Here is a 24883-nt window from a genome sequence, read left to right as displayed (position 1 = left end):
TTGATGTCCCCAAATTGCCCCCAGTGCTAACCGGCACGGCCTCATACCCGTAAGTAGAAGGACCGAGGTGGGGAGCCGCTGAGGTGGCTTGCTTTCTTACGAATGCAAGCCGTGACCGCAACCGCAACGTTGCCATGGTCATGTTCTCGCAATGAGGACAAGACCCATCCACGAACGATGTCTCTGCATGGGCAGCGCCCACACACGTAAGACAGAGATCGTGGCCGTCAGAAGCGGAGAGATAATGACCGCAACCAGAAAGAACACACAAACGGAAAGGCATCTTTAAAAAGATGTTCCGTCTGTGCCGCTCTTTTCGAATGAAAATATACTCTTTTTTTTTTTTTTTAGAATATACTCTTTTGTGTGCTGCCGAAGCACCCAGGGGTGTTCTCTGCACTCCATGGGTGCAGAGGGGGAATAGCCGCTGAAATGCGCCATAAAATCCAGCAGATGAGGTGAATGAACTCGCGGATAAATTCAGCTCAATGAATAGAACCGCTCGGCTCCGAAGAGAAAATCTGAATGAGTGGTTGCATACCAGCTCCTGGCATGCAAATTCCACTCGCCAATTCTCATTGGCCTTTTTTAAAAAAAGCAGAGGTGTTTGGGGCTCCCAAGAGTGACCCCTAGTGTCACTACATCGACACAACGTCGAGTGAGTGACAGATAGGGAACAAACACAACAGAGAAGTAAATCAGACTCCAAATCACTATTAGAGAACAAAGACCTCTTAGGTTTCCTTCCCCAATTCATGACATGTACTGACAAAGTCCAACAGCCCACCTTGTGTTTAATTAATCTTATTTGTTTGTGCAGCAAAGAAATAACCACAGCTCTTGAGTAAGAGAAACCTGTTATGGCGGTGAGAGGGATTGGGTTTTAAAGCAAGTGGTTTCACGGCAGTCTGTTTCTCTGAAGAATCGCCTCTTTCACTTTTGGACACTGTGACAGTTTTTCAGCGCCTTTCAAGGTGTCTTTAATCGTCTGTTTATGCAAAGCAGGGCTCTGTGCATGATCTGTCTCTCGATGCACCGCTATATGTGTGTGTATATTTGTTATTTTTTATCGTCATTAGACAGCTTTAAAAGACAGTGCCAAATGTTGCTTACCCATCCCTTGAGAAGTACAGTGCAGTGAGCAGATATTTTACCCTCCAATGAACATCTCTCTCTCTCTCTCTCTACCATCTCTCTCTCTCTCTCTCTCTCTCTCTCTCTCTATCCATCTCTTTTCTCAGTCTATTTACACATGAGCTATTATGAGTTTCTCCCCTTCTGTTTTCACTTCTCATGTCTTAGAATAGAAATCTGTTCACACATTTAAGGTGTTAACTGAACAAGAGAAACTAAAAGTGTTAGGGCGTATTAGAGTAAAATATTGTGCCTAAAAATATTCTTAAAGGAATATTCCACGTTCAATACAAGCTAAGCCCAATCGACATAATTTGTGGCATAATATTGATTACCACAAAAACTGATTTTGACTCGCCCCTCCTTTTCTATAAAAAAAAGCAAAAAATCTGGGGTACAGTGAGACACTTAGAATGGAAGTGAATGGGGGCCAATCCGTAAATGTTAAAGTACTCACTGTTTCCAAAGTATAGCCACAAGACATAAACAATATGCGTGTGAACATGATTTTAGTGTGTTAAAAATTGGCCCCATTTACTTCCATTGTAAGTGCCACGCTGTAACCTCGAGTCAAATTTCTTTTTTGTGGTAATCATTATGCCACAAATGCTGTTGATTGAGATTAAATTGTGTTGAACACAGAACATTCCTTTAAACAACAGTTTAAACATCAACTTTGACTCATCACAGACTGTATTTTGTTACTGTAGTGAATTTCCTGAAAATATTGAAAGTGATCATGTGTTCACAGGGGCAGATTAACCAGGTTTTGGTGCAAATATGCCACCTGAAAGTGACGAAAATGTCCCAAATATTTAAAATGCCCCTATAGTCTTTTATTTTTTCTGTTAAAACATATGGTAAATGTTAAAATGTTCTGTTCTAGGCCTATATACCTATGGATTTAGACTTTGTAGTGACTTGTGGTTGTCACTACAATCTCTTTTTAATCTCTTTGATCTTTGCCATTTCAGGCCAGTATATTGATCTCTATCAATGAATCGCTTACAGAACCAGAAGTATAGAGAGAGATAGAGAGAGAGAGACTCTTAGAAACCAAACATTGCTCTGATCACAATATTCAGTCTGTAGGAGGGGTCCGTGCCGCCCCCAGCAAGATGCTGCCCAGAGCGGCTGCCCATGTCATCAATGCCTAAATCTGCCATTGCCTGACAACCACCAACAACACCCTAGAATAGTGGCGGTGAGTTTTGCATGGGCAGGAACCACTCACATTTTCTGTAGAAAATGTAAAAATATGGTTATAATTGCCATTACTGGTGCCTTGTTTTCTACTCCCATCTGACAATATTGTATGCAACACAAATAATGCCAAGAAAGTACTTTGAAATTGAAATTGATAGAGACGGAGAGGTTGAGAGATGTTGTGCGTTTTTATTTTGTAGGCCCATAAACTGCAAGCAGTTTGACTTTATTGCATTTTGACATTTTAGTACAGAGCTCTTACGACACTAAAGTGTCCACACACCTACACACATACACATACAATTAGAACTGATAAATAATGCATGAATTTAATTGCACTGAGAGAGAATATTTCATATACAGCAACACTTTGCCAGAAGAGCAAATCACATCTCACCCGGCCTCTCTCTCTCTCTCTCTCTCTCTTGCTGCAAACCATGTTAATTTATGTGTTAAATTTCATAAGCATATCAGTTATCCACTAAAAAAGAACTCTGTGTGTGTGTGAGAGGGATGTTGTGTCCCAGACGGTCTGATGTATCCAAGTGTAGCAGCTGTTTCTAAGAAGACCCTTCTGTGACAGTTTGACTATGTGTGTGTGTGTGTGTGTGTGTGTGTGTGTGTAAAACATAGCTCATGCATGCTGTTTTGTGTCATCTCTGATTTAGGTTTCTTTTGTATATCTTTCTATGTTTATAAGAGTAGAGATTTTAGTTTGGTTGAACTCACAAAACCTGTCAAGAAAATGTCCGGGTCATATATCACAGCAAAATCAAAATAAAGGAGTGAAAAGAAAGACATTATATTTTGCTTGGAAAGGAGGAAGCCTATTTTTTAAGCTCACTAAGATTTTTAAGAATAGTGATACCATTTTCATTACATTTAAGCACATTTCACCCTAATTTTCATGAACGTTCTAATGATGTACAATATATCGATTTTACAGATTAATCAGTGTCAATAGTTGTTTTTTGGAACTATCAGTCATCGGAAAATATCAATGGCGATAGATGCCAATTAGGATTGGAATCGATGCCTTTTTCATGCATCGATAATAATCTGGACAATTTTCTGATTAACGATATATACTGTATATTGCCATTTTTTCAGATATAAATAGAGCTGCTCATTGCACAACAGTATTTGTCTCTTCGGTCATCTTTCTTAACATAACTTTGGTAAACTGTGAGCGGCAGGGTAAATATAAGGGGGTCACACACGGGACGAGTCTGGAGGACGACATGGTGCATTCTAAATAATAAAATTCGAAATAATTATGTAACAGGTAAAGGACGGGCAAGGAGGAGCCAATTTATCGGTTATCAGCCTTTATAGTTATCGCATCAGTCGACCACTAGAATGTACTTCGAAAACCTCCCTTTCATTTATGCTGATTTAAATAAAAACGTATTGTAAACTGTAGTAAACTGTTATTGTAAACTGTATTTACTGTATTGCAGTGCTGCGTGACAGCAATGAGAATCACCATTTAGAATAATGAGAATTACAAAAACTCAAAAGCAAAACATCAATCCTTATTTTGTTCCTTTGATTTTGAGGTGTTTGACCTGGACATGTTTTAATGAGATTCATCAGTTTATCAGACTATGATTGAAACACTTGCTTCTATCATTCTCTCTCTGTTTGTGAGTGATATGATGCTCAAACAGAAGGTTTTGTTGTCTTCTGTTCTTTCTCTCCCTACAGGCGTTTTGTCTTCTGTCTATCTGTTTATCTCAGGGACTGATGGTTTATTTAGACGCATGTTAAAATCTGTCGCACACTTCCCAAAGGCACACACTCAAACACAAAAACATGCTCCTGTATCTATGCAGCCTTTTTCATTTTTTTTCTGTTATTGTTTAATCTTTGTTTGAATCACATGGGTGATAAGCAGGTAAGTGATGATTCTTCGCACAGTGAATCATTTTCCTCTAATCCATTTCAACCCGATGGTGCTTCTATATGAAACACTTGAAACGCACATATCAGTGTATATATATATATATATATATATGCAAATTTCCAAATTCTCCACAGTTTCCTCATTTGTCTGTTGTTCATTCTATCCAAACAGGAAGGTTTAAATAACAGCAGCTTTCTTATCTTTTCATTGCACTCACTTCTGTCAACTAACATTTTATAAAAAGCATCTTATTTTACTGCACATTATTTGCATTTTCTTAAAGACAGATCTTTAGACTGAACAAGCATTATTATATTATATATATCATTAAATATATATTTCTGACCTGGGTAAGTTTGCTTTGACATAAAACTCTTTTTATCTGCAGCTGTACATGATGGTGTCACGGTCCTGTCACTCTGTTAGTTTGTGTTTTTGTCTGACAGGACCATGGCATCATCATCCCTTGTCTGTCTTTGCGTGAGTGCACGGTTTTGGTTGAATTCCCTGCCGTGCACTCTTCAGTCTGTCTTGTTTTATGATTGGAGTGTGATGTCTGGGTCCTGACTTTCTGTCTGGTTCTATATCGGTCTGTGTTGGGATCCGGACACTCATGCTCCATGTTCTGTCTGTTATTGATGTGGGTGCATTGCGCTTATGTCATCTTGGCAGCATGCACTCGCGTCAATAGTTTATGTCTGTCTCTCGCGAACATGTGCGTGCCTCGCGTTGCACGCCCGGGTCGCGAGCTGTCTTCGCATTATGCTGAGGTTTGGTCACTTGGTCTAAGGTTTTGGGTTTGTGTTTGGCCAAACCTTGCACAGGTGTCCTGTCTTGTTTTTGTCGCCTGTTGCATGCATCGCGTGGCGTTTGCCTCGTGATGTATGCTCAGGTTTGTTTAGTGTGAGAATGCGTGGCACCGCTTTGTTTGGTGTTGTTACGCATCCTCTCATCTTGTTTGTCGGTTGGCATGAGCGTATATTGCTTTATTGTCTTGGCGATGTGCACTCATGCCATTCGGGTGTTTTGTTGTCTTGTGAGAGCACATGGCTTTGTTTTGTTTCTGTATCGCCGAGTGTCTCTCTGTCTTTCGTCACACCCCGCCTCCTTGTTTGCTCATTATTAGTTTATTAGTCACACCTGCCCTGTCTTGTTAACCTGTTGATTTCTCTCCCTATTTTAGTCTCCTCGTGTTTGCTGTCCAGTGCCAGTTCGCCTTGTGCGTCTTGTGTGTTTCAGTCAGTCTAGTTGGTCGGTCGCATTACGTGTTGGTTCTGTTCCCCTGTTTCGGTCCGGTCAGTTCTGTGTCCAGTTTCCCCTGCCCCAGCCTAGATTATTTACTTTGTGTTTTTCCCCTCCAGGGTAGTTTATTTTTATTGTTTTTTCCCCCTTGTGGGAGTTTTATGTTGGATTTTGTGTTTTATTTTATGTATTAAATAAACCATTATTTTTCACTCTGCTTTTGGGTCCTGATCCTCTCAATCCGTGACAGATGGGCTCTTCTTAAATATATGGTCACATTACAAAAAATGCCACCACATCAACCTGGTCTCATGAACTTATGTTATTATACCTACATTTTTGCAAAATTATTTTTACATGGCTTGTTGTATGTTTTGCGGTAGTGAACACTAGAGGCGCTACAACAACATTGACTTGTATTCACTCACAAATTACGACGTTTGCATTACACAACCAACTACATTTACAAGTTTACGTGGTAGCTCAACTGATTATCGCATTGCACTTGTGATGCAAAGGACCGTGGTACGAGTCCTGAAGAGCACACGAGTTGACACGTGAGCTGAAAGTGTCATAAAAAGTATAAAAAAAATTATGTGGTTGCTAGAGCGTTTTTCATCTCACACTTGCTTTTTCTGACACTATCGGTTAGGTTTAGGTTTAAGGTTTAGGGTAAGGAGGTCAGTTTTGTTGATTTAAAACTCGATAGAGCATTTACCTTAAAAACCTCATTTGTTTAGGAGAACATTTAACTCGCTTTTAGCGCCACACAGTGGACATTTCACCTCAGAACTGCCGCAATATGTGTAAGGACGCACGTAATAACATTTGGAAAAATGTTGCCACAGTCACGTAATTTTCATGAAATCAGGCTTGATAAGACGGCTCACTGGTATATTTATAAATGAGAGAAATCGCGATGCTAAACATGGCGGCTGTGGGAATGTAAGTCCCGCCTCACTGTTAAAAGAGCCAGTCACCTTTTTGATAGCGACATTGCTTGTCATCTAGAACATAAATGCGTATTAGCTGGACCAGCCTGAAAAATATCATTTAACAGAAGCACAGTTTATGAAATAATTGTCAGATTTTATTGCTGATTTGAAATATGTTATTTGTTCATTATGTTGACCCACCTTTTTGGAGATTTTGGTGTTTCCCCATTCCTTTCTTACTTCCTTCCCTCCTCACTTTAAACAAATTTTCTGCCGATATGTTGAGAGACAACAACCTAGATTGCCATGATGGTGACCCTGGTCCGTTTCTATAGAGATGCCCTGAGTTTCTGCCGAGACTATTGACTGATAACAAAAACTGTACTGCCAAAGCATGCAAATTTGAACATAAAGCACAAATTACGCTAAACAGGTCAAGTTTTCCTCCATTAGACTAATCTCCCTCTCTACGTCTCTCTGCATTTCTCACTCTCTTCCTATCTGTTTTCTTTCTGTCTGTCTTTCATCTGCATTTAATAACTTCCTCTCTGTCTCTGTACTTCCTCCAGTGATGAGGCACTTTGCTTATGGGAATAGGCAGGGTTCATTTTTCTGTTAAAGGACTCACAGATAAATAGTGCTGAATATATGTGGGCTAAGCGAGATTATGTGCTGGGTCAGGAGAGAGAAAAACTCAATGCAGATAGATTTTTATGCATGATGTTTTTTCTAATAAGTTTTCTCTTGGAAGTATCTCTCTCTCTCTCTCTCTCTCTCTCTCTCTCTCTCTCTCTCTCTTTCTCGCACTCTCTCTCCCTCTCTTTCTCTCTCTCTCTCTCTTTCTCTCTCTTTCTCACTCTCTCTCTCTTTCTCGCTCTCTCTCTCTCTTTCTCTTTCTCTTTCTTTCTCTTTCTCTCTCTCTCTCTTTCTCTTTCTCTCTCTCTCTCTCTCTCTCTCTCTCTCTTTCTCTCTCTCTTTCTCTCTCTCGCTCGCTTTCTCTTTCTCTCTCTCTGTCTTTCTCTTTCTCTCTCTCTCTCTCTTTCTCTCTCTCTCTCTCTCTCTTTCTCTCTCTCGCTCGCTTTCTCTTTCTCTCTCTCTCTTTCTCTCTCTCTCTTTCTCTTTCTCTCTCTCTTTCTCTCTCTCTCTCTTTCTCTCTCTCTCTCTCTTTCTCTCTCTCTCTTTCTTTCTCTTTCTCTTTCTCTCTTTCTCTTTCTCGCTCGCTCTCTCTCTCTCTCTTTCTCTTTCTCACTCTCTCTCTCTCTTTCTCGCTATCTCTCTCTCTCTCTCTTTCTCTTTCTCTCTCTTTCTCTTTCTCTTTCTCGCTCGCTCTCTCTCTCTCTCTCTCTCTTTCGGTTACTCTCTCATAGTTAGAATATAGTGCTGGAAATAAGCTTTGTTCTAAAAAATAAAATAAATAATAATAATAATAATAATATATATATATATATATTCTTATTATGTTTCCTTTAAATTCACAAAGCTATGTAAGATTACAATACTAGCCAGAAATTGGAGCGATCTGGTGTGTGGCTGCATCCCAGTTCAGATACTGTCATTCTACTACACACTTATTAAAAAGTGTGTGCTTCGCTGGTAATGGGAAAGCACATAATTTTGAGGACATAGTGAGACACAGTATTTAATTGCATCTTAATACAGACCCATTTGTCCCTTCCCAGCAAACACATAATGTTAGCATTTGGTTCCCGTTTGATAACCACTTCCTAACGTTCTAGGGACATTCTCTTTTGGTTCTAGTTTTTGTAACCATAAACTAACCTTCCCAGAATGTTGCAGGGAGGTTTTTGTGTGACAATTTAATAAGAACCTACACAGAACGTTCCCTAATGGTTATTTTTAGATTTTCTTTTTATAACCATAAACTAACGTTTCTAGAACGTTGCAGGGAGGTTTTTGTGTGACAACCTAAAAGGAACTTATACAGAATGTTTGCTAATGGTTATTTTTAAGTTTTATTTTTCATTCACTTTTTTTTTAATATCATTTGATCATTTTTTTTTTATAAACGTTTCAGTGATGTTGATACAACAATGACTGAAATGTATGCATTACAGCGTTTAATTAACTGTAGAAGTAAAGATCACAGTGTATGGGATTTGAAAGCATTATACTGTAATAAAGTGATGTGAAAAGCAAAAATTATTAGCTGGATTAGCATTTAAATTTGCATGTAAGTGTTAACATCTAAATTCATTACTTAAAAATTAATTCTCTATTTTTAAATTCATACATTTAAAAACTGCTGTGGAAGCTTCAGAATCACATTTTCGTGCTAATCCTAATCCTGCACACTGTTTAGGATGGATTATATATAAATTGGGATGGATCCAATGCTAGTGTTCTTAAGAAAGCAAAGAGATCGGCACTGTTTCAAATCTAGTGTGCTTCAGGAAGCAGCACATGGGCAACACAACCACAGAATAATTTTGTTTGCCTGATGAAGACCTAAACTGTTGCATTTGTTGCACTGTTGCATTTGTCCACTGATGGTTAAATTTATGTTTGGGTTTGGGGGTACACTTTATAAAATATGCATTCCTCTTCACAGTATTACAGCCAGCTGAAAACAACTCGCTTCACATCTCACTTTTGGTGCATCTCTGTGGACATTTCACCTGGAAAATGAAGCTCACAAGTGCCCATATGCCCATCAACACTTCCCGCTTTGGCCACTGGGGGCAGTGTTTTGCATTTCGGTAAGCACAGACTGATTTCAGCTAAGGAAAAGTCAACCTACTGTTTCCGATTTCACTGTAAGATCAGTCTGAACAATTCAAATGCATAAATCTTAAACAATGTTTGAAATATTTTTCTACTAAATCTACTGAATGAATCATTGATTGGAAGGAAATTCACCCAGCAGCAGGTAAAATTCAGAGCACATTGACCAGTGAGAACTTTGCCACTTCATTTTGTCTTTTCTACCTCTATCCTTTAATAGATTAACCATTCTGTGTCTAATAGAGCAATTTAGATTTTATCATTTATTATTTCACCATTTCACACTGTCCCAACAAACACCAACAAGGTTAAGACATAATGATGCGGTTGTTAACTTCAGGAATTATTTCTACTTGAATTAACCCTTAGAAAATTGTTACTAGTTTTATTTGTTAATAGTTTATGCTTTAGGCATCATGAACTAACAATAAAAAATATGTTTGTGCAACATATAAAAATGTATTGGGGTCATTATCAAAATATGGTGATTTCCAGTCATGAAAAATAGTTAAAATAGTCAAGAAACCCCATTAAAAAGGCATCTTTCTCTAACCTAACCTTTTATTAAATAATATGAAATGGTCTGACTCTATATTAAAAAATATTTTTTGTTAATTAATTTACATTTGTCAATCTCTTTAAAAAAATCCTTGACCCTTGTACAGCACTTCTATGACATTTACAGTTATTTATGTGTTTATTTATTACTCATTTTGTTTTCTCAGGTCAAGCGTTAGTGCAAGGCCTAAAAAGTGTGCAAAAAGCTAAACAATTTTATCATTGGTAAAAACGTGTATTTTGAAAATACAAAAAGTTGTGGAAAACTTCCAAATTCAAAGTTTAAAGAAAGAATATGCTATTTAAATGTGCTTATATTGATTTTCCCACCATGTTGAAAATGTTTTTAACATATATTTTAACAGTAATTTTTTCACGTGGTTTATTTAAATATGTCATTGGTGGTACATTGTTTAATGTTCATGTGAAAGAATTTTATTTAATTAAATATAATTATAAAACATAACAGTCAAGTTCTCCTTTATGAATAAAAATAATGTCAAGGTGTTAAAAATGTTTACATGTTTGCTTTTATGGGCAAAACCTGAACTGAATAAAAATGTCAATATTTTGTATGTCAGAAAGTCAAAAAATTTTTTTTTGAGAATGACACATTAGTATGTAGAAATGAACATTAAAGGAATATTCCTGGTTTAATTCAAGTTAACTTAAATCAGCAGCATTTTTGGCATAATTGTTCCCTCCTTTTCTTTAAAACAAAAAGCAAAAATCGAGGTTACAGTGAGGCACTTACAGTGGAAGTGAATGGGGCCAATCCGTAAACATTAAAATACTCACTGTTTTAAAAGTACAGCCACAAGATGTAAACAATATCAGAATCAGAATGAGGTTTATTGCCAAGTGTTCTCACGTACACAAGGAATTTTTCTGGGTGATATGAGAAACAAGTGCACACAGAACATTACAGTGAGACACAGAATATAAAACAAGGTAACAGACATACAAATTATAGGACATATAACAGAATGGTGTATGTGCAAGGTAGGGGTATGTACAGTTATTGAAGTAAATATGTGAATTTACATATATACATGAGATGCTTATTTACATTATTGCACTATGGGGGAGTCCTGAAGGCAGTTTAATTGTTCATGTGGTAAATGGCTTGAGGGTAAAAACTGTTCTTGTACCTGGATGTCCTGGCACTCAGTGCTCTGTAGCTCCCATGTGTACAGCATCATCCACAGACCTGTGCAAACTGAAGGGGGTCTAGCAGGGATCCAGTGATGTCCTTCAGGTAGGCCAAAATCAGTCTCTCAAATGACTTCATGACCACAGACATGAGAGCGACAGGTCTGTAGTCATTATGCCCTGTTATTTTTTATTTTTTTGGGGGGCGGGGGGGACCGGAATGATTGTGGAGCGTTTGAAGCAGCAGGGAACTTCACACTGCTCCAGTGATCTATTGAAGATCAGTGTGAAGATGGGGGCCAGCTGGTCAGCACAGACTTTCAGACAGGCAGGTGAAACACCATCTGGGCCTGAAGCTTTCCTAGTCTTCTGTTTCTTGAAGACCCGGCACTCCTCCTCCTCACAGACCATATGTGCAGGTTGAGTAGCAGGAGTGGGGAGGAGGGGGTTCCAAGAGGTGTTGGTGTGTGTGTGAAGTGAAGATCAGAGCTGGGGAGGGGTGTGAGACTGAGCTTTTCAAACTTGCAGTAAAACACATTCAGGTCATCAGCCGTTTATTGATTCTCTACAGAGCGAGGTGGTGGTGTCTTGTACTTGGTGATGCTTTTCAGGCCTTTCCACACAGATGCAAAACTGGGTTTTCAGCCTTTCGGAGTAGCTTCTTTCAGCCACTCTGATTTCCTTAGTGTGTTTTTGGCCTGGTTATACAATATTTTATCCCCACTTCTGTAAGCATCCTCTTTGGCATGACGAAGCTGTCTGAGTTTTCCTGTAAACCATGGTTTATCGTTGTTGAATGTTAAATAAGTCCTAGTAGGAATGCACATATCCTCACAGAAACTGATATATGATGTCACAGTATCTGTGAGCTCATCCAGATCTGTGGCTGCAGCTTCAAAAACACTCCAATCAGTGCAGTCAAAGCAGGCTTATAGTTCCAGCTCTGCTTCACTGGTCCATCCTTTACAGTCCTTACTACAGGCTTAGCTGATTTTAGTTTCTGCTTGTGATGAACCAGATAGTGATCAGAGAGTCCCAAATCTGCTTGAGGTATAGAGAGATATGTATCCTTTACAGTGATGTAGCAGTTGTCCAATATATTTCTGTCTCTGGTGGGGCATCTGTTGTGTTGTTTGTATTTTGGCAGTTCACGGGTGAGGTTAGCTTTATTAAAATCTCCCAGAGTAATGATAAGAGAGTCTGGGTGTTGGTGCTCCGTGTCTGTGGTATGATCAGCCAGCTGTTGCAGCGCTTTTGGAGGAATATAAACACTCACCAGAATAAATGAGGAAAACTCCCGCGGCGAGTAGAAAGGTTTACAGTTGATGAAGAGCGCTTCTAAATTAGGACAGCACAACATCTTCACATCTTCAGTGTGTGTGTTTACATGATTTTAGTGTTATAAAATCACTTAATAACCTTTTCTGTGTAAAGTTATATACAATTTTATAAATTGGTTGCCATGATAACTTAACACTGAAAACTCTAAAACCCTAAAATGATGATTTAAACAACTTTACAGCTCAAATAATACAAAGGTTTTAACAGAAGAATTAATTTACGTGCTTTTATACAATTATTTCTGCCTTTAAACCCTCCAAAAATTGGCTCCATTCACTTTTATTGTAAGTGCCTCATTGTAACCTCTATTTTTGCTTTTTTTTTTTTTTTTTTTTACAGAAAAGGAGGGTCGAAATGTATTTTTGTGGTAATCAACATTATGCCACAAATGCTGTTAAATGAGATAATTTTTTTAACCCGGAATATTCCTTTAACCAAGATTAATAAGTGCTATTAAATTATTGTTAGTTCATGTTAACTAATGTTAATGAATACACCCTTATTGTTAAGGGTCACAACAAATTTATTTTGTTGGTTTAACCTAATGAAGTCAGGTTGAAGACATAATTAATTATTTATTTGATAACAATTAATATAGATGTTACCACATGACGCACATATTTTCATAGTGTATAACTATAGTTGTCATGCCAGTGAAATGCTCTTAAAGAAAGAAAAAGAGCGAGAGAGTATGGGAAAGATAGGTGTGTGTGAGAGAGTGAGCACATACAGTATATATAAAGAGAGAGGATGCAGTGTACAGAACTGTCCACACAACAGTGCTGAATGTGGAACAGAGCTCTGCGGCAAAGAGAGAGAGAGAGAGAGAGAGAGAGAGAGAGAGAGAGAGAGAGAGAGAGAGGCTGACTGTGGGAATAAAATCGGATGAATTGAGGCTGTGGCGTCAGTTCGCTTGCTGTATTCTTCATCAGCACTTCTCTGACATTCTTCAATTATTCATTATTTTTTCCTGTCCCTTTTCACTTTTTTCTTCAGGGAAAACAGGACAGGAAGTTCATGTTTTCTGAATGTTGGACTTCACTGATTGGTTCCTGTTGATTGTAGATTCATTCAGTGTAGTTTTCTCTATGCATCTGATAGAGACCGATATTTCTGGAGAAAGAAAAGAGAGATGAGGTGAAGGATTACTGACTATAGGAGAGAACGTTAAGATTGTCAAACAAATTTCTTCAACCACTTTTCAGTCGAATCTGTTTGGATTTATGTGGTTCTTCTTGCTAATGGACCTGTTTTACTCCATGTTTGACTGTCTGATCTTTTCTTGACCTCACTTTAGACTTACAGTAAATAGCTCTAACTGAGTCCTGACCTCTGACCCCAAATCAATCTCTGCTGATTTTGAGGATGTCGGGCTGTGCCAGACGTTGCAAACACGGGTTAGTGAAGTTTGCTCTGTCTGTAAGCAAACTAGTAACCGGAACTCTCATTAAAGGTATGAAAGTCTTAAATAAATAGTTTAAATGAAAGATCTGCATTCATTAAAGTATGTTTAGTGTTTGGTAGTATTAAAGTATGGCAGTAACAGTAATGCAACTTCTGTTATTTTGCATATTTTATGCATGATGTTTGGAAACACAGTGAAGACTAGCCTACAATAGGAAAGATTGGGGCTAGTTGTCACTCTAGAGCGTATACAATATTTCATAGAATAGCCAATTTCAGTATAGGCACATACCTATAAAAAAAAGCTATTGAATGTTTTCACTGATATTGCTCAGGAAGAACGATTAAGTCTATTTAAACCTTTTGTGACAACATGCCCCAAGTGTACTTGCATTTGTTTTTTATCAAAACCTTACAGTTACTGAGATATATCTCTTGTGACAACTAGCCCCAGACTCCCCAACGTGTGTGTAGCTGAGTCACATGGGAGAAAATAAAGTACGGGTGTTGTATGCTTTACAGTATGTGTGAGCAAAGATCTATTGGAGGGATCACACATTTGAACAGTGTGTTTATGTGTAATAACTTTATTGCTTTGATTTATCATCTGATTTGACTGCCATGTGTAAATCAGAAAAAAAGGAAAACACAAAAAGCTAATCTGAGTAGAAACTTAAATACAAAAGATACATGCAGACACATCATAGATTAAAAAGTTGGAACTTCAGACCAAAAAGCATCAAACATTATAAAGCTTTCATACAACTTAATGCATAACAAGCACAAAGAACTTACTGTAAAAGAACAAATGATCTAAGTATAAATACACATGCATGTGAAAATCATTCCCTTTGCTAATGCTTCTTCTGCGCACAATCTTTATGTTGCTGTAAACCTGCTGGCGATGATAACTGCATCAAAAAGAGATGTGCAGCCATATAAAGATGTGCATTCACAGACACACAAATACATTGACCGAGCAATTCCCATTTTGTACCGTTGACATTCTATATTATGTAGAGTGTATTTAATTGTGTGACTGCAGGCCATAAGTGCTGCATTAAACGTACAAACACACACTTGCGCTCTATGACTCTCCAGTAATGTGATTTTCTCCGATACAGATGTTACACAGAGATCCCCACGGGGAACCATAATGCAATATGCCAATGTATTTAACAGCATATGTGTGGCTGTGGTGTGTTTCCACTTCCTGGTGTCGAAAGTGTTAAAGTTTTATTTGCATTGCAAATAGTGCTCTAACCTCAGGAGATATTCTGGCAGGGCCAAATATCATCCAGACCCAGCCAACAGACTGACAGCTCTCTCTCTCTCTGATTGTGTGTGTGTGTGTGTCCTATATTTATAGTGACCAGACATATTCAAATAGATTTACCATGACAAAGGCCACAGCCAGGAAAACTCTCTATTTGCTTAAAGGGATAGTGTACCCAAAAATTATTTCATCATTTACTCACCCTCATGTCATCCCAGAAGTGTGTGACTTTCTTTCTTCTGTTGAACACAAACGAAGATTTTTAGAATATTATCTCAGCTCTGTAGGTCCATATAATCCAAGTGAATGGTGGCCAGAACTTTGAAGCTCCAAAAAGCACATAAAGGTAGCATAAAAGTAACCTATACGACTCCAGTGGTTAATTCCATGTCTTCACAGGTGATATGATAGGTGTGTGTGAGACACTGATCAATGTTAAAGTCCTTTTTTACTATAAATCTCAACTTCTTTTGTTTTTGGCGATTCACATACTTCATGCATATCAAGTCAAGTCATTTTTATTTGTATAGCGCTTTTCACAACACACATTGTTTATATACACATATATGAATATATATACATACATATACATACATACACATACGTAGTGCAAATCTAAATACAAATCAGTTATGTACAGTGCAAGGGAATGTAATGGCAGAAGAGGTAGGATGTGTTGAATAATATAAAAAGACTAAGCTGTGTATTGCACATTAATTATTGCTCAAAGGGCAGTTTTATCTGTTCATGAGATGGATAGCCTGGGGGCAAAAACTGTTCCAGTGCCTGACGGTTCCGGTGCTCAGAGCTCTGAAGCATCGGCCAGAAGGCAACAGTTCCAAAAGGTAATGGGCAGGGTGAGTGGGTTCCAGTGTGATTTTTCCAGCCTTTTTCCTCACTCTGGAAGTGTATAGTTCTTGAAGGGCGGGCAGGGGGCAGCAATAATCCTCTCAGCAGTCCGAACTGTCCTTTGTAGTCTTCTGATGTCTGATTTCGTAGCTGAACCAAACCAGACAGTTATTGAAGTGCAGAGGACAGACTCAATGACTGCTGAGGAGAACCGTTTCAGCAGCACCTGTGGCAGGTTGAACTTCCTCAACTGGCAAAGGAAGTACAACCTCTGCTGGGCCTTTTTCGCAATGGAGTCAATGTGGGTCTCCCACTTCAGGTCCTGTGAGATGGTAGTGCCCAGGAACCTGAATGACTCCACTGCTGCCACAGTGCTGTTTAGAATGGTAAGGGGCGACAGTGTTGGGGTGTTCCTCCTAAAGTCCACTATCATCTCCACTGTTTTGAGCATGTTCAGCTCCAGGTTGTTTTGACTGCACCAGACAGCGAGCTGTTCAACCTCCCTTCTGTATGCAGACTCATCGTCATCTCGGATGAGGCCGATGACAGTGGTGTCCTCTGCAAACTTCAGGAGCTTGACAGAGGGGTCCTTGGCGAAGCAGTCATTGGTGTAGAGGGAGAAGAGTAGTGAGGAGAGCACACATCCTTGGGGGGCACCAGTGCTGATTGTACAGGTGCTGGAAGTAAATTTCCCCTGTCCCACAAGCTGCTGCCTGTCTGTCAGAAAGCTGGTAATCCACTGACAGATAGATGTTGGAACAGAGAGTTGGTGTAATATAGTCCAGAGAATAGCTGGGATGATGGTTTTGAAAGCTGAATTGAAGTCCACAAAATGGATCCTTGCATATGTCCCTGGTCTATCCAGATGTTGCAGGATATGATACAATCCCATGTTGACTGCATCATCCACAGACCTGTTTGGTCGATAAGCAAATTGAAGTGGATCTAGAAAGGGTCCAGTGATGTCCTTCAGGTGGGCCAACACCAGTCTCTCAAATGACTTCATGACCACAGATGTCAGGGCGACAGGTCTGTAGTCATTAAGTCCTGTGATTTTTGGTTTCTTTGGGATGGGGATGATAGTGGAATGTTTGAAGCAGCATGGGACTTCACACTGATCTATTGAAGATTTGTGTGAAGATGGGGGCCAGCTGGTTAGCACAGGATCTAAGACATGCAGGTGAAACGCCATCTGGGCCTTGTGCTTTCCTTATCCATTGTTTTCGAAAGACGTGGCTCACATCATCTTCAAAGATCTTAAGTGCAGGTTGAGTAGCAGGAGGGGGAGGAGGGGGGTTGCAGGAGGTGTTGGTGTTTGTGTGAAGTGAAGGTCAGAGTGGGTGTGGGGTGTGAGGTTGGGTCTTTCAAATCTGCAGTAGAACACATTCAGGTCGTCAGCCAGTTGTTGGTTCCCTACAGGGTTGGGGGTAGGAGTCCTGTAATTCGTAAGTTGTTTCATGCCACTCCACACTGATGCAGAGTTGTTAGCTGAAAACTTGTTTTTCAGCTTCTCAGAGTATCTTCTTTTAGCCACTCTGATTCCCTTATTCAGTGTGTTCCTGGCCTGATTGTACAAGACTTTATTCCCAACTCTGTAAGCATCCTCTTTGGCCTGACGAAGCTGCCTGAGTTCCAATGTAAACCATGGTTTGTCGTTGTTAAATGTTAAATAAATCCTAGTAGGAATGCACATATCCTCACAGAAACTGATATATGATGTAACAGTATCTGTGAGCTTGTCCAGGTCTGTGGCTGCAGCCTCAAAAACACTCCAATCACTGCAGTCAAAGCAGGCTTGTAGTTTCAGCTCTGCCTCATTTGTCCATCTCTTTACAGTCCTTACTACAGGCTTAGCAGATTTTAATTTCTGTCTGTAGGTTGGAAGAAGATGAACCAGACAGTGATCAGAGAGTCCCAAAGCTGCTCTAGGGACAGAGCGATATGCATCCTTTATTGTTGTGTAGCAGTGATCCAGTATATTTCTGTCTCTGGTGGGGCATGTAATGTGCTGTTTGTATTTGGGCAGTTCACATGTGAGGTTTGCTTTGTTAAAATCCCCAAGAATAATAATAACTGAGTCCGGGTAGTGTTGTTCTGTGTCTGTGATTTGATCAGCCAGCTGTTGCAGCGCTGCATTCAAACACGTGTTTGGCGTGATATACACACTCACCAGAATAAATGAGGAAAACTCCTGCGGCGAGTAGAAAGGCTTACAGTTAATAAAGAGCGCTTCCAAATTAGGACAACACATCTTCTTTAACGTTATTACATCTGTACACCAACTTTCATTGATGTAAAAGCATGTTCCACCACCTCTCGTTTTCCCCGTTAACTCCGTGATGCGATCCGCTCTGAACAGCTGAAAGCCCGGCAGATGTAACGCACTGTCCGGAATGGCTTCACTCAGACAGGTTTCTGTGAAGCACAAGGCAGCAGAGGTTGAAAAGTCCTTGTTTGTGCGGGTGAGGAGATGTAGTTCGTCCGTTTTGTTAGGGAGAGAGCAGAGATTCGCAAGATGAATGCTCGGCAGCGTTGTTCGAAAGCCCCGCCAATGGAGCTTGACCAGCGCACCTGCTCGTCTCCCTCGCCTGTGTCTCATAGCGTGTTTAAACCACACAGCCGCGCCTCCGACTAAAATGTCAAACAAAATGTCTGAATATTCAAAATCCGGGAAAAGATTGACTGGTATATGCTGTCAAATGGTCAGCAGTTCGCCTCTGGTAAAACTGACTGGAAAAAGATTACTAAACACAGGACAAACAAAAACAACAAAACAATAGAAGCGCTCCACACCGAGGCGGCCATCCGCGGCACCATCATGATGTATATCATGAATATAATGGCAATATTAGTTATTTATGTGCTGTGCAGGTCATGGTTTAAGATTAGTAAACTAAGTAATTGTTAAGGGCCAGTGTATAAACAAAGATTTTGTATGAACTAAGATTAATGACTAATGTCTTTGAAGTTCATCCTGGATTAACTGCAGAAGTTCATATAGATGCAATTGTCCTTGTTAGATGGCTGATGAAGGCTTTTGTTGGCAATTAATTGATAGTCTATGTATTCCATTTTAAGAGTGTAGTCCATCAATAGACCAAGGTGATGCAGGCAGAGATCAGTGAGGTGCATCGCAGTTCAACCAGCAGGTCATTTCGGTGGGGTCCATCCTAACTCCAAGGTTCAGGCAATGGCATATGAAGTATCCCATGTCTTATGGTTGGAGTTGGCATCAGTTCATCCCCTGAAGTCCACCGTAATAGACTGAAGCGATGTCTGGCTGGCACCCGCTGCATTTAGTCGTCATCACTCAGAGACACGTGCCAGTGGAGTCCGACACCAAGCAGGAACGGAGGTGGATCTGGCCGGATATGAATCCCGAAGTTGAGACAGGGAAACAAATAGAATAATATTAGCGTAGATGCCATTCAATTTTTTGCAGAGTTATAGATCGTGATAAATGTTTCTCTTTCTGGCAAACCTAAATAAAGCAGCCTAATTGTGAGTTGATGGATAAATTAGATGTGTGCCTGGTTAAATAGATGAGTCTTTAGTCTAGACTTAAACTGAGTGAATGTGTCTGCATCTCGAACAGTGTTAGAGAGACTATTCCACAGTTTAGGAGCCAAAGAGGAAAAGGATCTACCTCCTTTTGTGGATTTTGATATTCTAGGAATATCAAAATCCTCTTGTATGCACCTACAGAGCTGCAATATTCTTCTAAAAATCTTTGTTTGTGTTCAGCAGAAGAAAGAAAGTCATACACATCTGGGATGGCATAAGGGTGAGTAAATGATGAGAGAATTTTCATTTTTGGGTGAACTATCCCTTTAATAACATAAGGTTTTAATGACCATTGAAATGAAGTGTCCATGTAATTCTTTGAAGCACTGTAAAGAACCATGTTGCCTATATTCCATACTGTATGTTAGGAACTATATACGGCCAGACATTATTACTTTATTGCAACGTAGATTATCTCTATGGTATATACGTGGTACTCCACGGTAGTTCAAAGAATACCATACTATTATAAAAAACATGTTCTAAAAACATGGTAACACCATGGTACTTTTAGTGAGTTTTAATAACGTGAAATCCTTTGAAACATGCTTTTAAAACCTCAACCTATTGGTAAGATGAAAAGACACTAAACCTGTTCCTTTACCTTTCCCGGCTCTGTCGTTTGATTCTGTTCTCCTGCTGGTTTGAATGTTCCTCGATCCCACACGTTCCTTCTCTCCAGCGTGAAGAAACTCTCATCATCTTCACCTGCTGCAGGTGCAGCCATTCCTTTAATAGAAACACTGTAAACCTCACTGCAAAAAAGAAAATAATTCACTTCTGGCAATTTTTATTTTCATTTTCAACCTCTTTGATGCATGGGATTACTTTTTCACGGTTTAATGTGCATTTGATGTGTCATAAAATGCATATGAGCAGGTTTTGAAGAGCATTGGTCTGGTTTAAACATGTTCAAACATTCCTAGCAGTCAGTGGGACAGTCTGGAATCAAACATGACTTAAATTATTATCTTTCCTTTACACTCACAGCTGAAAGTCACTTTGGCTGCATGTGAATGCGGCATGAGGCTGGTCAGACTGCACAAGAGGAATATTTCTAGTTTATACTGACATCTACTGCATGCATATAGCTATCACAATACTGCATTACTCGAACTTAATTTTAGATTTAACGTGATCATTTGAGAATGTCCAATTTTGAGAGACATAATGTATACATTTTTTAAGGTCAGTGTTTGCATGTGTATTTGTTTTTCTCTTGTGGTGGCACTTAACAAACTCCTTATTTAAAAACACATAAAAAATGCTATCCATGTTCTCAAACAAAAAACAAACTTGACTTTTATGTTTTTGCACAAAAAAACAAAATAAAAAAACTTGACCAATTATGGACAGCTTCCCACCGCCCCGCCCCGCCTGCATTTAAAACCGCGTTTTGCTAGTTACATTTGTTGTGTTAGGAAAAGAACCGTCAAATCAAAGTAAAGATTTCGCACTGCTTATTTATTCGCTTTAGATAAATATTTTTATTTTATTTTATTTTATTCAGGAAGGTTTAGTGTCTACGGGGAAACGTCTCCCTCTAATGGTCATTTCTACTGTTTCACGAGACTCAGTGTTGTCTGAATGTTGAAAGGGTTTAAATTCCCGTTTATGTCTTTTTTAGATGTTTATAAACAAAAATGTATGACCATTTATTTTTTATTTTGTTAATTCCAATGATTGTACCTGACATACAAATGGAAATCCACCTTAGCAATCTCACCTTATGCGACAGAGAAACTAGTGCGCAGCCATCTTGAACATTTTGTCTCTGAACTTCCGTTCTAGCGGTTCTATATAGATATCTACGGTGTTGATGACATAGTGTAATTAGCTAGCGAAGTGGATTTACAGGTTATAGAGTTGTTAAAAGCTATCATGAGTATTTTAAAGTGTTCAGGGGATGTCATAACAACTGGAAAGCAGAGGGGGGAGATTTTAAAACAAGATTACTTACGTAATTCATAAATACACAAGATATTCATGCTGTGGATGTACTGATATTCTTCTGTGCTCATGAATCTCCAAGAGACAACACAAATAATTTAGAATATCTCTGTAAGACACCTCTGTCCATCTTTTTGTGTTATTTAGCCATTGTGTTATTGTTAACATGAGCAGATTTTTTAGTGTTATGCCAGGACGGGGGAAGGGTGCAACTATACACACACACACACACACACACACAAACTTGTTTTAATATCATTGTGGGGACTCTCCATAGACTTCCATGCATTTTATGGTTTTATACAGATCTAACGATAATTTCTATCCCCTAACCCTAAACCCACCCCTAAACCTAACCCTCACAGAAACCTTTTTACATTTTCAAAAAACATCGTTTAGTATGTTTAATAAGCTATTTCTCTCATGGGGACCGCTAGCTGGGCCCCACAAGGTAGGTGATCTCAGGTTTTACTATCCTTATGGGGACCAAAATGTAGTATAAATGTACACACACACACACACACACACACACACACACACACACACACACACACACACACACGTGTAAGTGTATGTTTTATTTTATATTCCATTTACAACTATTTTAATCACATTTAAACCTCTAAAACATGTAGGGTGACAAATTAATTTTAAAAAGTACAATTGTAATTCTCTTTATGTTATGAACTTGCATGTGTAATAAAATGAGCTGTCATTTCATGTCAACTACAGATTTTAACACAAATTATTAACAAGTTGAAACCTAAACATTAAGCAGAATTACACGTATAACAATTAAACGCTTGTATTATGAAAAAGTGCAGTGTGCCACAGCTGTCTGAATGTGATCTGCCAGGTCGAATTTACCTCCACGGGTGTCGGTAAAAACTAACGTTTAGAGTCCTCACGAGCATTGTCACGTAGTAAAGGACTAGCACCATCAACTCTTGGTGAAAAATACTTTCTGTGCTCGCACACGTAATCCATTTTGATCGACTCTTCTCAGTAGCTTCAATACAAACAGGAAGTTAGATGACAAAATTTGAAAGAGTGCAGCGCGGGCTAAATAAGGTGAATAAAATTATGTTAAAATGCCGTATCCATTATTCACTGCGATTAGTCAGCACTGACTTGCACTGAGAAAACTACTAGATACCCACTGTAATAATAAATCTACTAAAAACATCTCTTCTGTTAGTAAAAAAGTTGATATGAAAAATGTATGGGTATAATTGAAGATGACGTGTATATGCTTCAGAAGGAATAAGAAATTATTCCAAAAGACCTATGTTAATTTAATTTAGCATGACGAATTGTATTGTATCTCCCAGTATGTAACTGTCTTAATGATGTTTTTGAAAAAACAAAACTTGACCAATTATGGACAGCTTCTCACCCACCCCACCCACATTTAAAACCACATTCATGCTAGTGTACCATGTTCTTGCTGCTGGACTTCCTACAAGCGGGATTCGAACCAGGGTCTCCGGCATGGAAGCCGGGTGCTAACTAGGAGGCTAAAGGCTACAGCCTCTAGCATCAATGGCTAGTGCGCTTCTTGAGACCATGGATGTAAAGTTTACACACTGCACAGCTACCTACCAGCTGGCTCCCATTACACTAGTTACCTTTGTTGTGTGAGGAAACCAACCATCAAATCAAAGTAAAGATTTCACACTGGATTAAAATACCAGTGTGTCCATCCATAGTGTCCTGAACTCCTGAAGACTGTCCTAAGTTTACATTTTATTTATTGATATCCTTTACTTAATTGTGGTCTGTTTGATACACTGCACATTCAGAACGCCACAAGCGCTTTGCAAGAGATTAAGTTAAATGTGTTAGCAGTTTTTGTGACATAAAAGTCCATTTTAATGATTCAGATTGTCTGATGATAATGCCATATAGTATGATAAATTAAGATAAAGTGCTGCTGTCTTTGTCGTTGTAGTAGGAATGTGTTGCATTTGATAAAGGCCTAACTCTGCGTTTCTTGTTGTAGACCTTGAAATTCCAGGCTGTAATTCCTGTTTTGGCCACTTGGTTGCAGGATTGTGCTGTTTGTGACATCACTTTGGTCACAGCAAGATGTTAAATGCTTTATAAACGCTAGAGGGCGACAAAGTCCATTTTTTAATTTCACTAACAGCCCAATTAAAATTTGACATCTGTTTCCTATGGTGACAAGTGTCTTTTAAGGTTGCTATTCATTTGTAGTATGTTGGTGAACACTACTGCCACCATGAATGTTTATTTGTTGTTATGACTTGAATGTTTTTTTTCCTGGTTCTTGGTTTTAATTTGAAGCTGGTGATGAGAAAGTCAAACATTACAGGAAAAGGGCATATTTACAGGGTTCCCACAGGTCATGAAAAACCTGAAAATATCAGGAAATTTAACCTTTAGATTTGCAGGTCTGGGAAAATTATGTTTACTGTGAAGTTATGCTTGGCTGTAACATATTGAATTGCCTAAAATTTGCTCTTCGTGAGAGAAATCTCTGTAAAAAGATAAAAAAAAAAAAATCATTTAAATTCATTGGTCAATAAGTGTGTGAACTCAAAGGTGTTTTTTCTGATGAGACAGAAAGCGATTTGTATTCACTAAGATATAGCTCAAATGTCATGTGTATAAGAAGTCCTCCTCATCTTTGAAACTGAAACGATAATTTGTCATCATTAATGTGATTAATTAAAGTTTGCTGTCAGGGAGGGGTCAGATTTTTGTCTGGAGGGATCTACACCCTAAGCAGTCTGTTTTAGCTGTCAAAATATTTCACAACAGTATTTTCAATGTGTTTTTTAAACATTGAGCAATCATTTAATCATTCATTTGTCCAACGTTAGAAAGTTGTTGATGTTCTGAAACATTCAGTATGTTTTCATAAACTAAAATAAAATGAACAAGGCCATTTGACAAATTAGGTTAAGGTGATAACAATTAGATATATATTTTTAAATCTAGCTTAAAGCACATGTTTATAGCATAAAAAAGGATGTGGTGTAACCTTCAAGTAAAAGGTATCATAATACCTTCCTTGCACCTTGAATACATGAGTGAACACAACTTAATCATTCGTTTAAAAAAGTAATTAACCATATTTTTCAAGGTACATTTTTTTTAATATAAATATCATGCATTTTTGAGGCAAGAATATCATGTTTTCTCTATATTACACCACATGACTTTTGTTTTCAAACAAAATTGTTTCACTGCTTATTGCTGTAAAAAATAACAATAACAAAAGATCATTCTGTACTACTCATGCCAACATTTTTTTTTTTTTTCTGTACTGTTTTCAGACAGTTACACCACATGAAACTTTTTTTACCTAAAGCCAGTATGAGTTTTAACTCTAAGTTAAAAATCTTTCACCTTTTTTCTCCCCAATTTGGCATGCCCAATTCCCACTACTTAGTGGGTCCTTGTGGTGGTGCAGTTACTCAATCCGGGTGGTGGAGGACAAGTCTCAGTTGCCTCCGCTTCTGAGACCGTCAATCTGCGCATCTTATCACGTGTCTTGTTGCGCATGACACCGCGGAGACTCACAGCATGTGGAGGCTCATGCTACTCTCTGCAATCCATGCACGACCACGAGGAGGTTACCCCCTGTAACTCTACCCT

General features: G+C 38.7%; 1 protein-coding gene across 1 annotated transcript in view; it reads left to right on the top strand.

Annotated features, from left to right (window-relative positions):
• Positions 1–13236: 13236 nt before the first annotated feature.
• Positions 13237–24883, top strand: part of LOC127413197 (Kv channel-interacting protein 1-like) — a 62307-nt gene continuing 50660 nt past the window's right edge. The window contains exon 1 of the mRNA XM_051650077.1: positions 13237–13669. Coding sequence (XP_051506037.1) covers positions 13582–13669 — 88 coding nt within the window. The 5' untranslated portion in view covers positions 13237–13581. The remainder of the gene's footprint in view (positions 13670–24883) is intronic.

The sequence above is a fragment of the Myxocyprinus asiaticus genome, chromosome 22 (genome assembly GCF_019703515.2).
Source record: "Myxocyprinus asiaticus isolate MX2 ecotype Aquarium Trade chromosome 22, UBuf_Myxa_2, whole genome shotgun sequence".
Taxonomy (NCBI): domain Eukaryota; kingdom Metazoa; phylum Chordata; class Actinopteri; order Cypriniformes; family Catostomidae; genus Myxocyprinus; species Myxocyprinus asiaticus.
Note: the sequence above shows the minus strand (reverse complement) of the source record. Positions and strands in the feature narration are given on the sequence as shown.